Here is a 15,159-nt window from a genome sequence, read left to right on the forward strand (position 1 = left end):
CAGATCCACACAGCAGCTGGGGGAAGCTGTCCCAGCCAAGGGCTGCAGAGCCACTCCTGGACACTGGGAATTCCTGCAGGTGCCTCCAGCCACAGGTGAGGCTCCAACCCCGCTGTGAGAGGGCCCAGCTCTGACAGTGCTGAATGAACAAACTGACAGCACTTCTAGTGTGGGAACATCTGGTTTCATCCTCCTCTTGGGTTTCTCCCAAAGCCTGGCCAGGGCTCAAGGAGGAACCAAGGGAGGTGACTTTGATCCTTCAGCCCCAAACAAGGCCAGATGTCAGATTTCATGGCCTATGTCTGGCTTCTAAATACAGAAAGGTCAATACATGTTTCACTAATGAGTGGCTACATCTATTACAATGCTAATGACCATACACATTTCATTAATGAGCAGATACAAAGATAACTTTTGGTTGGAAGGTTCATCCAGAAGTCACCTTTGGCTCAGGGCTGCTGTTCAGGCCTGGACACTTCAGGGACGTGATTTAGTGCTGGGCTTGGCACTGCTGGGTGAATGACTGGGCTGGATGACCTCAGAGGTCTTTTCCAACAGAAAGGATGCTGTGATTCCAGGATTTTATCCACTGCATTCAGCTAGGTCTATTTGAGCAGCATTACTTTGCTCCAAAAGTTCCCTCTTGCTCAGCTCCTATGGCCTATGGCTGCACCTCCTTCAGCTGCTGATGCTAAGCTGCTCATGCTGAATGAGACAACTCAGAGAGATGAACACAGTCCATCCAATTTCTTCTGGGATACAGAGAGGAGAGGGTGTGGAAACAGGAGCATTGTTTGCTGTGGCCTCCTGTCTGTCCTTCATGGCTTTGAGTGCATTGAACCAGCCAAGAGCTTTCTCCAAGAGTGCAATGGAGCAGCTGCTCCTCGTCCCAGGTCTGGCTCTCTCCAGTCTCTGACCTTGCCTGGTTTTGTCCCTCTTGCTGTGCCCTCTGTTCCCCAGGGCTCAGTGGCTGCTGCCCAGGACTGTGGGACTGGCACAGATCCAGTGGTTGAGACTCTCCTTGCTGTGACCTTGGAGCTGCCTGGGCACAGCAGCTTTTCCATCTGGAAGCTCCCCATGGACAGGGAGTCCCCAGCTCCGTTCCTTGCACAACCTCTAGGAGCCCAGGGCTGCCATCTCAAGTCCCTGCTGGCACTGGGGGCTCCCAGGTGCCTCAGGCTGCTGTGACACCGCTGCACACAGGAGGGAAGCGTGGCAGGGGCTGTGCTGAAAGTCAGCTCCATGTGCTGCTGCTGCTGTGGGGTCATTTGTCCAGCCGTGCCCCAGAGTCAGGGATCAGATCCAGGCCCTGCTGCTGCTCCCTCGGGATCAATCCCAGTTTGGGTGTTGCTGTCAGGGCCAGCAGGAGTGGTGGCTGGAGCAGCAGGTGCTGACAGTGCCCCAAGCCCTGGGGCTGGAGGGGTCCCTGGGCTGGGCTGGGAGGGAGCTGCCCCTTGTTCTCCCTCTGCCCCAAGCAAAGCTGGGCCGGACACAAGTGGGGCAGCACAGCCACCAGGGAGCCTGCGAGTCTCTTCCAGCCCTGGATGCTCAGAGTCTGGGCCTTGGAGCTTCAGGTGGCCAAAGGCAGCTGCTCCTGGTCCCTCTGTGTGCCCGTGTTCAGCAGTGCTGCTCTGTCAGTCTGTGCCCAGCAATGGGGAAAAGCCTCAGCCCTGCAGGGCCAGGAGCTGCCGGGCTCTGCCTGAGCAGCTCAGCCAGCAGGAATGGAGCTGCTCCACACGGGAACCAGGAGCAAAGGGCTGCAGCACCTCGTGCTGGGGCAGAGCCCAAATTCTGAGAGGGAATAACAGAGTTATTCATGTGCATTGGTGCGTCAGCACTGCAGGTGCTGTGCCTGCAAACACAGAGTTCAAGATGGGCAAAAGAATTCTGCAGCTCTTGACTGGATCAGGATGTCAGCAGTGCTGAACTCCAGCACAGTCCAAATGAAACACTTCACACCTCGGCTCATACTTGCTAGCTTTTTTTCTTCAGGGTACCCAGAGAAAAGTAAACAGAGGACGAGCCTACATTTTCATTGTTTATCAGAAATGTTTCTCATTTTGCTGTACATTCCTTTTTTATTACAAGTCCTCTGTTAAAAAAAGAAAGGAAAAAAGAAAAATATGAAAGATAAAAACAAAAACCAAATGTGTAGTGAAAATCTTCTCTAACTTTAGTTTAAGAGGTTACTGATCTTTTTAAAAAGAGAACTCAGTTACTTTGTAAAGGTTCTGATGGCATGGATCCATATTACTGACCTCAGCATCACTTTTTTAAAAGATTCTGGGTTTTGTTTGCAATATTAAGTTATTTTAAATTGTGGTTGAATCAATAGGAAATTGAAAGATGGATTGTGGATGACTGTGTCTTGAGTGTAAAAATATTGCAGTTTGGAATTTGGATCTAAAGTGTTGCAAATGAAAGTTATAAATCCCAGTGGATTGTGTGACAGCAGCTTTTCCTAGAGGATGTACAGCACTCTAAGGACTTCATCAGTGAGGTTGGGGGTACTTGGACCTTTGTCCTGTGCCACTCTGAGATGTCATGGAATGGAACTTCGCCTGCCACCAGCCCAGGTCACCCTCTGCCACCAAAGCTCCTTGGACCTTGTGTCCCCCAGGCAGGCACAAAGTGTTTGTGCTGCTCCCCCTTTTGCACAAACCCACAGAGAGCTGGGATTTTTCCAAGTCTCATGTCTGCATTGGGCCATATTCCTAAAGAAGCAGCAGCCCAACCTGATGAATATGGTGTGTTATGTGGATGGTTGTGAGCTCTACTTCCTGCCTAGAAATCCTGAAACTGCTTCTGAATGCTGCTCCTTCAGCTCTGGGACACCTTCTCACACAGAGCTGGCCAACAGCTAAACAGTGAGTTATGCCAAAGTTAGAGCTCTGTGGGAAATCTCTATTCATCCCTATCCTATTAATATATCCATACATGGGGGTGTGCATGGATTTGTCTTGTGTACAAAGGAAGGAGTGTGCAAGCAACGTGATTGACACTTTCACTGTCCATGTTCATCCCATACCCATGGGTACAGAGATATTATGGAAACCCAGGCACACACAGACCCTTCTGTGCCTGGATACAGAGACATCCAAGAGCCCCTGGCACACACAGACCCTTCTGTCCATGGATACAGACATCAAAGAGCCCCTGGCACACACAGACCCTTCTGTGCCTGGATACAGAGACATCCAAGAGCCCCTGGCACACACAGACCCTTCTGTCTCTAGAGGATGGAGCGTGGTGGGTGGGGCTGGTTGGTGGGCAGTGAGTCCCGGACAGCAGGCCAGACCCGGCTCCAGCCCTGCCAGGCCCTGCCAAGGCTCAGTGCAGGATCCTCTGGAATGGGACAGCCTTTCAGCCTTGTCTCTGCCCAGAGGGGCAGTGCTGGCCTGGCAGCACAGGTTGTTTTCCCCTCAGGCTGCAGGAGATGAGAACACAACACTTGCCAGCACTGAGTGCGAGGCACAGCTGCGGGTGCTCCCCATGAACCTCAGCTCTGGGAGCACTGTCTGCCCCAAGCTCCAGGGGCTGCAGTGGGAGCCCGGCTGGGCTCTGCCCTGGGGCCATCCTGCAGGGACAGCTGGAAACAGGGAGCATTCAGCTGCCACAAACAGCCAAGCCAGGGCTGCAGGGCAGCTGCTCCAGCCCAGACTGCACTGCTGTGTGCTGTGCTCTGGGGCTGGGGCTCCCCACACAGGGGACTGGACTGGTGTGCCAGAGGAGACAGAGAAGCTTCAGCTTCAGCCTCACTGAGGTGGGTGCATTGGCTGGGAAGAGTGGGGAGGCTCAAGGGGATACACAGAGCTCATCCTGCTGCAAGGATGAAGGGAGTGGGAACTCAGCAGTGAGGAGAGCTGAGGGCTGGAGAGTGGCTCTGAATGATACTAAAATGCCACTAGACCTCTGAGACATTGCTGCTCCTCAGCCAGAGACAGCATGAGTCCCTAAACCTTGGGGCTCGGCCTTCCTTGTGGTCAGAGGCATCAAGATAGGCAACAGAGTGATGGAGACAGCAATGGGCTGGGAATTCACTGGGGGGAAAAAAGGGAGCAGTTGAGAAGTAAAAGGCAGGTGGGGGAGTGAACTGTTCAGAGAAGGGCTGAGCTACATCTTGAGAAAGCTGAAAAATGTCATTTGGAGTCATCCCAGATTGATTTGATTTCAGAAGGTATTGAACAACTTTAATTTTTGGGAGGTTTCACTCTGCAAACTTGAGCTGTGTTGCCAAAATGCTCAAGCAAGTCTGTGCTGCAGGTGACACCATTTCTTCTTTGGCTGATTCCGGCCCCGTGCTGAGCTCCAGCAGAGCCCTGGCAGAGCCCAGAGCAGCCTCAGCATCCGCAGAGCCCGGCTGCAAGGAGAGAAAGCAGAAACTGCCCGTCAGCTGATGGCTCCTGTCCCCTTGTCCCAGCTGCCGGCGGTGCCCAGGCAATGCTGGCTGTGCCCAGAGCTGTGCCCAGAGCTGCCCATCAGTGCTGCCTTGGGGAGCAGGGCAGGAGGGCAGGACATGTGCCCAGCCTGCAGCCAGCCTTGGCACATCCACCTGCTCAGCAGCTGCCCAGAGCAGGATGCTCCTGTGCTCACTGCCATCTCCCAAAAGCTCTGATCCCACCCTGCCAAGCACACGGGGACCCACCTCATGCCATCCATGGCTGGAAGAAAAGCTGGTCCAAAACGATGTCCTCAGCCTGCTCCAAGGGCACGGCCCATCCACGCCGCAGCTGCTCCCAAGAACTTCCCAATCCAGACTGGACCAACCAGAATGCTTCCTCTAGAAAAACAAACAACAAATTGTTGAAAATAGATTACAGACAAAAAGGGAAAAAAAGAACAAAGGGAAAAATCATATCTCTGTGAGGGGATTGAGGAAGGCCCAAGCCCTGCAAGCCAGGGAAAAACCCAGCCATGTGTGAGCAAAGCCCAGGTTTTCTCCCTTCCCCCTGCACTGTCCCCCACAATAACCGTGATCCCAAAGCAAACAAGGGCAGTGGAGCTGCCCAAGCCCTTCCTTGCCTGCACAGCAAAGCAGCACCTGTGCACAGGTTCTGGAGTCCCACCTCTGCTCCCACCATGGGGGTTTGTTTGTGTTGGGCTGGCTGCCCCAGCCCCAGCTCCAGCCTGGGGCATGGTGGGTGCTGGGGGCTGTTGGCAGGGCCAGGAGCCCACTCCTATTTCGTACACACCCCACCCCATCCCACCAGCCCTGCCAAAAAAGCAGCTGGGCAGCCGACTGAAGGATCAGCTGCATCTGCCTCAGCAAAGGGGGGAACCTTTGCTTCCCAGCCAGGCTGGGCAATGCGCAAATCTGGGAGCATTTCCCCACGTGTGGACTCATCTGCAAACTCCCTGTGTAGTTTGGCTTTGAAGAAGGTGCCATAGTGCATCACCTTCAACTGCTGGTGGCCAGGTTGAGGAAGAGCTTGTCATCCTTCATGTCATCCTCGCTGTCTCCTGCAGCAGCAGCCCCACCCGGTACAGCTTCTCTGGGGGATCCTTCTCCTGCCCTGGGGTGAGACCAGGCTGTCAGGGCTCTGCCCAGGGCCCCAGCTGTCAGGGAACCACGACAACCAAAACCTGCTTGGATGGCGGCCACCAGGGCTGGGCAGAGCAGCTCAGCTCCAGCACAAGGGCTGCATGTTCCCATCCCATGACCCTGGTGCAGTGACATGGGCTGGCTTTCTTTGCTTCTCATTGCCAAGGCATGTGTGCAGCTGTAACTTACCAGGGCCCTGCAGCACAGTGTGCCTGTGGCTCTCTCCCTTCTTCTAGGGCAGATGAATATCCTGCATCCAAGGATGACAGAACACCTCTTCTAATGAGGGTCTGGCCAAGGGGTGCATGGATAAACACCACCCAACCAGATTTTGGCACTCTGGGGAGAGAAACCAGAAACTGCCCGTCAGCTGGAGAAGGCTCCTGTCTGCTTTGCCCCACTATTCCCATGCCCAGGCCATGCTGGATGCACTCAGAGCTGGGCCTGAACTTTCTTGGTTTTGGGGGAGAGCAGGACATGTGCCACCTCCTCAGCAGCTGCCAGAGCGGGATGCTCCCGCGCCCGCTGCTGTCTCCCAGCACTGGTATTGCACCCATGCCCAGAGAAGAGGATTCACCTGGAGAGAGCCGTTGTGGCAGTGAGAGCTGGCCCCAGCTGAAGTTCCAGCCCCTCCTGAAAGGCATCTTCCCACAGACCATCTCGTGCAGCAGGATGCCCAGGGACCAGATGGTAGCTGGCTTGCCATGGTACCAGCCAAAGCGGGTCCATTCCGGGGGGCTGTATGATGGTGTTCCTGTGGAATACAGATGGAGTTCATCAGGGGGATGCTGCTGCTCCCAGAGCCTGGCCCCAGCATCCCTGGGTCGGTGGGGGCTGCATCAGTGGCACACAGGGTGACCACTGTCCTCTCACCAGCATCTGGGACTGGTGTACAAACTTGGGATTGCAAAAGAAGCCACTGGTGTGGGAAGGGGACAGCGGAAGCCCTGGCTAGGCCTGACCATGACATGCAAAGGAAATACCCACTGCGTGCTGGGGAAAAACCATGCCCTCATTCTCCCTGCCTGCATTGCCCCAAACATATTATAAAGGCAAGACAAACAGGGCAAGTGGAGCAGTCCAAGCCCTTCCTCTTGCCTGCACACAAACCGGCTGGGACACAGGTTCTGACCTCCCTCTCTGCTACCCCCACCCACGGCTGTTTTTGTCAGGCTGGCTGCCCCAGCCCAGCCCCAGTCCTGGGCACAGTGGTGGGAAAAGGCTGCCAGCAGGGCTGGAAGATGGCTCCCCACCCAGCCCTGCTCTAAAGCAACTCAGCTGCAGATTCAGTCCCCTGAGTGGCAGCAAAAGGGAGAATCCCTGCTGCCACGCCCAGCTTGGGCTGTGAGATCTTGGGCCATGAGATGCCAGGAGCGGGAGCACAGCCCTGCATAGGCTCACCTGCAAAGTGAGTGTAGGCTGTGTCTTGCAGGTAGGTGCCACAGCCAAAGTCAATCAATTTGGCCTGCCCGGTGGCCAGGTCAACCAGGATGTTCTCTGGTTTGATGTCACGGTGCAGGACCCCACAGCTGGTGCAGTGCCGCACGGCCTCCAGCACCTGGCGGAACAGCTGCCGCGCCACCTCCTCGCGCAGGAACCCCCGTGCTTGAATGAAATGCAGGAGGTCCTGAGACTGCTCTGGCCGCTCCAGCACCATCACAATGTCGCTGGGGAGCTCAAGCCACTCCAGCAGCTGGATGACACCTGGGAAGCCAGTGGACACCTTGTCCAGCAGCACAACCTCCAGGGGAGCGCTGGTGCCGTCGGGCTGCGGGAGGAGCACGATGCCATCAGTGGGGCCAATGCCGTGCCAGGGCTGGACAACCCCTCAGCCAGCCCGGGATGCTCTGCGCCCTGCGCTGGCCCCACGCCCGCTCCCCCTCGAGACGTCCTGGCGGCTTCCACCATGCCGGGGCTCGGCTCATCCCCGCCCCGCAAAGCCCGGCTTCTCCCGCTGGCCCGGCTCACTCACCAGCTCGCTCCAGTGCCAGATGCGGTTCCGTGGCACCCTTTTGACGGCCTGCAAGCCAAGGGGAGCAGCGGGCTCAGCTCAACGCCCGCCCTGCCCAGCCCCATACTCCTCCTCCTCCTCCTGCGCCCCCTCCTCCTCCGCCCGCCGCCGGCCCCGCCGCTCACCGGGGCGCCGTCCGAGAGCCGCGTTGCTGCGAAGACGCTGCCGAATCCTCCACGCCCCAGCAGCGAGCCCAGCCGGTACCGCTCCTGCAGGGCCTCCTGCGCCTTCCCTGCGGGTGGGATGCAGCTGTCAGCGCTCGGCCCGGGGCCAGCAACGGCCCCCGAGCGCCCCTCACCCGCCCCGGCCCGGCCATCCTCCGGCGTTCGGTCTTTGGAACGCGACCCGGGAGCCGCGGGGCCGGGGGCCGCGCTGCCGAGCGGCGGAGCAGGGGCCGGGCAAGCCGCAGCGGAGGCAGCGGGAGCGGCGGGGCCGCCTGTGTCCTCCGCGGGCCCCGGGAGGAGCCGGGGCCGTGGCCGGGGCCGGGGCCGGGCTCGGGCTCGGGCTCGGGGCCGGGACTGGACCCTGCGTCGGGGCCGGGGCCGGGCTCGGGCCAGGCGGAGCCAAAAGCCGGCGATGCCGCCCCAGCCCCAGGCATTGACGCCCGCCCAGCAGCGCCACCGCCAGCATGGCCCGAGCCGGGCTGGGACCAGACCTCGGTGGGACGGCCGGGGGCGGGCCGGGGGCATGGCCCGGCCCGGCACGGGGAGAGGGAGGCGGGGAGAGGAGAGGAGACCGGGAAAGGGAGAGCGGGAGAGGTACGAGGCAGTGGAGAGGGAGAAGAGAACAGAATCTAAAGTTTTGTCTGCCGCTGCTGCCGCTGCCGCTGCTGCTGGCGCTGCCGCTGCTGCAACTGAAGCTCCGGGGCCGTTTGTCCCCGTGTCCGTTTGTCCGTTGCCCGCTCGCCCCCGCCTCGAGCCCCATGTTCCCCGAGGGCAGCCCCTGAGCCTGTCCAAACACGGGAACTTGGCCGAGTTCAGCCAAGAGCCAGAGTCTGGACTCCTGCACAGTGGCTCAGGAATCCCCTCAGTCCCTGCTGTGCATTGTCCCTGCTGAGGGTCAAACACTCTCAGAGCGCATTCCCTGAATGCAGAATTTGTACCTGACCCAAGCACTGCACTTACCTCTCCAGCATTGATTTCCAAGAAAAACAGGGGAAGCCAAACTGTGTGTAGGTCATGGTATCTTAAAATGTCTAAAACGTGCCAACTCATGGATCTTAGAGGTGAGATCTGTTTGGAATTAATGGGATGGACAACTAGTGCAAGATGGAAAAGGGGAGCATAAAAATAAATCGAGAAAAACGTCTTGAATTGTTTCAATTTTCATTTAATTTCTTAAAAGCTCTTTCAGTTTTTCCAGAAACTTCTCCTCAGTCCTGTTTGCTTTTTCCAAGTATCTTTCCTGAAGAATGAGGTGCAGCTTCTATCACAAGGTGTGCCACCAACTGCAGCTTCTCTTGGCTTTCCACACTGTGTGTGCAGCACACTTGCAGCAAAGCAGGACAAATATTTGAAGAACTTGACAGCTTGTTCTTCTCTTTTCCTTGTGGGCTGGGCAGTTGTGCAATTGGTAAGGTTTTCATTGTTACTGTTCTACCCTAAGAAAACATGACAGGCTACCAAGAACTCCTGGGGAATGCAAGCCTGACTGAATGCAAAGAAAGAATCTCCAGAGCCTGCAGCCACAAGTGGAGAGCTGTGTGATCATCATTCCAACACCCCCAAGGACATCTTGAAAGTGATCTAGAAGATGAAAATGGGCTGACAGAGGGAGTTTGTTTCTGTGCTCACTTCAGATTCCTCTACATCTGAAATCAATTCTAAAATCTCTATCTAAATCAAGAGTACAATCAATTCATGAAAAGCACCAGAAAAAACTGTACCTCTCAGGAGATGACTGAAATAATCTGTAAAGGAAAAATGCAGGAGAAATGCATTTCTCAGCACTGCAGTATTTGCCTGCCTGAAACCCTCCTCCATTTCCTCCCCATGCGTAGGTCTTGCAGTGTCAGTTCTGTATTCGGTGGTGCTTCCAGCCCTGAATCCCCTCGTCTACAGCCTGAGGAACCAGGAGCTCAAGGCTGCAGTGTGGAGACTGATGACTGGACATCTTAGGAAGCATTAAACTGATTGCCAATTTCTGCAAATCACTTGTAACAAAATTAATTTTTGATAGTTCTGCTGGTTTGGTTCTTTGATTTCCCTGTCTTTTTTTTTTTTTTTTTAATATTCTCCCTAAATCTAGATCATTGTTTCTGCTATTCTTGACTTTGTTTGTCTCCACATTCAGTGGCCGCAGACTGTGACAATGAGGAGCTGTGCACTCAGTGGCATTAAAGTAACTAAAGGATCTCCCAGCAGAGTTTTCTCCAGAGATGCCCTTTTGTTGCCTCCTCTGGAGCTGCAGCAGCAATGTCTGTGTGCAGAGCTGGGGCAGATCAGTGCTGGCACAGCAGCTGTGCCCAGCAGCAGCAGCAGCACTTGGTGTTGCCAGTGCTGCGGCCGTGGCCCTGCCCCGCTGCCCTGGTGGCCCTGGTGTTGCTGCAGGGCCTGAGTGCTCTCGCGGCCGGGCACAGTCCTGGGGGTGGCAGTGCCGGGGCTGCAGCAGGGACAGGCCATGGGCACTGCTGGGGCAGCGCTGACGCCTCAGGCCAGGCCCTGGGGGCTGCAGGCTCCTTGCCCAGGCTCTCCCAAGAACATGGCCAGGCCAATGCTCAGCACAGAAAAGCCCCAGGGTGAGCAGCCCCAGGCTGGCCGTGGGCAGGCTGGGGGCAAACAGCATGGCTGGGGCTCTGCAAGGGCCCTGGGGGAGACGGGAAGGAGCAGCAGAGCAGGGGCTGATCCATCCCCAGTGCGCTGCACAGCCCAGGGCAGCGTCCCAGAGCGTCCTGATGGAGCTGCCAACAACATCCCCCCTCTGCAGCCCTGGCCTCTCCCCCAGCTCACACAGGTGCCGCATCCTTGCAGGCACAGCCACGGCAGCACTGGCTCAGGAGCCCCTGTTTGCATTGCACAGAGCAGGCGGGAGCACCCCCATGCTGTTGCTGTGGGGACATGAACCTGAGGGAGCACAAATGCCATCAGCCCCTGGGGCCAGCAAGGGCTGGGGGACACCAGGGAAACCACTCAGCTTTGTCCTGGCCTCTGCAGTCAGCCAGAAAGTTTGTTCCCATCAGCTGGGAGTTTCCTGTGCCACTGCAGACGCTGTTGCTCGGAGCCAGGGCTGCCTGGCAGCCACCCCCAAACAGCCCTGGGCATTTCCTTGGCTTCACCTTTGCTTTCTTTACTGTTCCTGTTACAAATTTCTTCCTCTTGCCCACCCCTGTTCCCTCCCCTGCAAACAGCCCATCCCTGTTTGCCCTTTCCTCTCTGGCCCCACTCCCCATTGCAGTTCCTGACTTGGCACCGTGGGAACATCCCTTGGGCAGCAGGATCATCCTCCAAGTGCTGCAGGAATTGTCTGCAGGCTCCTGCAGTGCCTGGTGCTGCTCCCTTGCCAGAGGCACCCCAGGCCAGGGGGGCACATCTGGGCTGCTGTGTCTGCCTGTGGGGCTCCCTGTTCTGGGCAATGAGGAGGAGCTGCAGAGGCTCTGCAGGACTGACAGGATGGGCTTTGGGGCTGGCAGGAGAAGCTGAGGCGCCTGGGCTGCTGGAGCTTCTGAAGAGGAGGCCCAGGGCTCTTCATACAACTGTTGCAAGGGTGGTTTCAGAGAATCCCAGAATCAGCGAGGTTGGAAAAGTCCTTGGAGATCATCAAGTCCAATATGTGCCCTGACATTGCCTTGTCTCCCCTGAGCCTCCTCCTCTCCAGGATAAATAAACCCAGCTCCCTCAGCTGCTCCTCACAAAACTTGTGTTCCAGACCCCTTACCAGCCTTGTTGCCCTTCTCTGGACACGCTCCAGCCCTTCTATGCCCATCCTTAAATGGGGGGCCCAGAACTGGACACAGCACTCGAGGTGCTGCCCAACCAGTGCTGAGCACAGGGGAAGAATCACTGCCCTGTTCCTGCTGGCCACACCATTCCTGATGCATACGAGTGGCAGGGGTCGGATGAGGGAAATGGTGGGGAGTGGGTGGGGACAAAGTCTGATTGATTGTCAGCCAAGAAGGGTCTTGATTTTCATATCTATTCAGACTGCATTAGAAAGTGCTGTGTTCAATATCAATTGCAGATTGCTGATATAAATTAAAAAAAACTGTAAAAAGGAAAAGTAAAAGAAAGAGGACAAAACTGTTCTCTCTGCATTGTTTTCAATACAGTATATTCACTTTGAATTCACTTCTGAAATCTGTCTAGCTAGCCACAGAAGAATTGAAAACATCAATTATTCCAAGGGGCTTTTCTTTTTGTGTTTTTTTGAACTAATATTTATGAGCATTTTTCACTGAATTCCTAAACTGAAGAACTCACGAAAGAAGAGGCCTCTGCAGAAGGAAAATTCATCAGCAGCCTCCAAGTGGCTGAAAATCCATCCCCATCAGAGCAGCAATGAACAGCAATGGGCACAGCTTTGTGGCTGCCCCAGCTTTGGGATGGGCCCTGGGCCTGCAGCAGGAGCAGCTCTTGAGGGCCCCAAGGCCGGGGCTCTTGTGCTGCCCTGGGCACATGGGATGGCAGCAGGGGCTGCAGAGCTCTCAGCACCTGAGCCAGAGGGGAGCAGGGCAGCCAGGGAGCCTCCTTTGGCCTTGCCCAGCACCTTCCCCCATGGCTGGGCTGAGTCCTGTGTGAGCTGCAGCTGCTGCTGTGCCCTTGGCAGGGGCTGAGGCCGTGGGGCCAGTGGCCAGAGCAGCCTGGCCTGAGCAGAGCTGTGGGGCCAGAGCCGGCTGGGCTGGGCTGGGGAGAGGCCCTTGGTGCTGCCCAGAGCTCAGGGCAGCTGGCAGAGCTTGCAGGGAGCTGGGCTGGGCTCAGAGAGCCTGCCCCAGAAACCATCAGTGTCCATCTCAGCCTGGCTGGGCGTGCAGGGGCAGGACTCAGCCCAGGCCTTGTGGGGCAGGGCCAGCGCCTGTGCAAGGCATTGAAAACAGGCAAGTGCCCCAGAGAGGAGGCTGCTCTGTGCCCTTGGTGGCACGGACAGAGCAGGGAGGGGGCCCAGGACATTTGTCAGTGCCAGCGTCTGTGCCCAGCCCTTGGCAGCCCTGGCTGCTGAGCCCAGCTTTGGCCTGGGCTGAGTTTGGCTGTGGCCCAGCTCCATCCTCCTGCGGGGCTCAGGGCCTGTTCCCGGCCATGGCCACCCCTGGCCGGCCTCTCTGCTAGCCCAGAGGGATGGGGAGGGCATTGAATTCCAGCACACACCTCAGCTCTCTGATGATCCCAGCACCATGCTGGGCCCTGTTTCAGACTGGAGCAGAGCAGATGTTGATGGCACAGGAGCCCTGTGGGGCTGTCAGGGACAATCTGCAGCTTGCAAGGTGCTCTGCTCTCCCTCAGGTGCTCTCGGAGAGATCCAATCCCAGCTGGGCACCTCAGGGCACAATTGGCACTGCCTGTTCATGGGCACACAGCTGATGTCTGCCTGGAAAGGGGCACAGGTTTAAATAACTGATAGTTTCATAATATACAAGCAAACCTTTATTATCTGGGTTGCTTGAGTACTTTTAAGAAATGGCAAAGTTTTCCCACCAGGAACAGGAATTTCCTGGATCTACTGGATTCTTCTACTGGTGACAGGAGGAGAAATTCTGATCTTCTCCTCTACCTTTGCCGCCAACATGCAGTCTGATATTTCATGATCGTAATATCTCACTGTTGCCATGATATTTTAGTGAAAAAGCCTCTGCTAGGATTTTTCCTGTCCTGAGGAGCTGAGAGCCTCAGGAAAGAAATGTAAACAATAACTATCTGCTGCTGTGGAATGCCACAGGTGCATCTTTCATTGGTCCATGTGGATTGTTTTCAATCAGTGACCAATCATGGCCACCTGTGCCAAGGCTGTGAGCAGTCACAGGATTTTTGTTATTCATTCCTATTCTATTCTTGTCTTTGTAGCCTTCTGATCTTCTTCTCTCTGTTCTTTTAGTATAGTTGTAATGTAGTATTTTAGTATAATATATAACATAATAAATCAGCCTTCTGATGAAAATGGAGTCAAACCTCCTGTCCTCACACAAGGGGTTCTTGTCTAAGAATTGGTGACCCCTGGATGTGTGAAACTGATGGTCACCCCAAGAGTGACCACGGAGTCCAGCCTGGAGCTGAAGAAACGAGACCCTGAAGATGGGCAGAGTTCACAGCCAAGGCAAACAGGAGAACCTGTTGGACTTTCCTGGACATTGTGTCCAGAGACCGCAGAGCAGCAGAGCTGCACAGCTGGATCCACAAGGACACTGTCTAAAGGTACTGTTATTTTTTCCCTTCCTGAAGATCCTGCCATTTGCAGAAGGTGGGAGGAAAGTTGGGAAAATGTACCTTCAGAAGCTCAGGTTCCGTTTACTGCGTCAGAGAAGAAAGTTATTAAATTCTGGCACAGATGGGGACGTGAGGACGGAGTTAATTATTGTCAGTGGGAGAGACTGTGTTATGAGTTTTTCAGATGGGCAAAATTTCATAGATTTTTTACAAATGTCGTATACTCCCTTGATTTAGATCTTTGAGAGTTCATGGGCGCTGCTTTTAAGTGGACAATGGACCAGGGTGTTACACCCCCAATAATGTATGGAGTGCACGTATGGCTTTTTTTCTGTAATTTGGAAAAAAGGGAGGCTGCGGAGGACATCGTGACTCGGTGGCGTGGTCGCACTCCGTTCCCACCAGGTTCGGCACGAGAGAAGCCTCTCAAAGAAGACGAACCGCGGGTTTGCAGCCCCCCTGCATTGCCCACGGCTGAGCAAAAGTTTTTCTCCGCTCCCTTGGAGTATGAGCAGACAGAGCTGCCTTTCCCCCCCGCTCTTTCTCTTGGGAGGGATGGGGAGCCGGCTCCGCCGCTTTCCAGGCCGGCTCCGCCCACTCCACCGCTGCATTCTCCGCTCCCCCCACTCCGGGAGGGCGCAGAACCGATTCCGCCCCAGCCAGCCCCACGGGAGGCACTGGACCCTGCGGCTCCGCCCGTGGTCCTGCCGCTGCCCGGGCCAGCTCAGCCGGCCTTGATGTCTGCCCCTGCACTGTACTGTCCAGACTCTGGAGGAGACTCGGCTGCTGTGCCCAGCCCGGCGGGGGATGCGCCCCCGCGGCCCATGCCAATCCCGCTGCTTCCAGCCGACCCGATTGCAGTGCAAGAGCTTGCCGAGAATGGTGCTGAGCCCATGGGACCGTCTCAAGAGCCGACACCAGTGTCCATGCTGCCCGCACCACCCACCCCAGCTGTCCCACTGGCTTCCGAAGCTCTGTCCTTCGCATCAGACCCTGCGAAGAGCCTGTCCTTCCGTGGAGGGGGCATGGCTCGCCAGGTGACTACGGCTGCAGTTCGGCTGCCTGTTTTCAAACTCAGCGTGGTTCACGGGTCATTTCGCGTGTGGTCAGGGGCTTGTCCCTGGGGGTTGGGGTGCCTGCCTCCCCCCGAGCGCCCCAGCGGCGTGGGGGAGTTGGCTCCTGTGGTATCTGCCTCTGGTCCCCAGCCCGGAGGGGATGGGGGTGCCGAGGGGCAGAAAGCAGGAGCAGTGGCGTTT

General features: G+C 56.3%; 1 protein-coding gene across 1 annotated transcript; it reads right to left on the reverse strand.

Annotated features, from left to right (window-relative positions):
- Positions 1-6,183: 6,183 nt before the first annotated feature.
- Positions 6,184-14,930, reverse strand: LOC135306116 (serine/threonine-protein kinase pim-1-like; the record flags this gene model as incomplete). The annotated part of the gene is made up of 5 exons (XM_064429651.1): positions 14,864-14,930; positions 7,679-7,785; positions 7,515-7,562; positions 6,944-7,310; positions 6,184-6,296 (listed from the first exon to the last, which is right to left on the reverse strand). Coding segments are annotated over exons 1-5 (702 nt in total), but the record flags the coding sequence as incomplete, so codon positions are not given.
- Positions 14,931-15,159: the final 229 nt, after the last annotated feature.

Source organism: Passer domesticus, chromosome 8 (genome assembly GCF_036417665.1).
Source record: "Passer domesticus isolate bPasDom1 chromosome 8, bPasDom1.hap1, whole genome shotgun sequence".
NCBI classification, from domain to species: Eukaryota; Metazoa; Chordata; class Aves; order Passeriformes; family Passeridae; genus Passer; species Passer domesticus.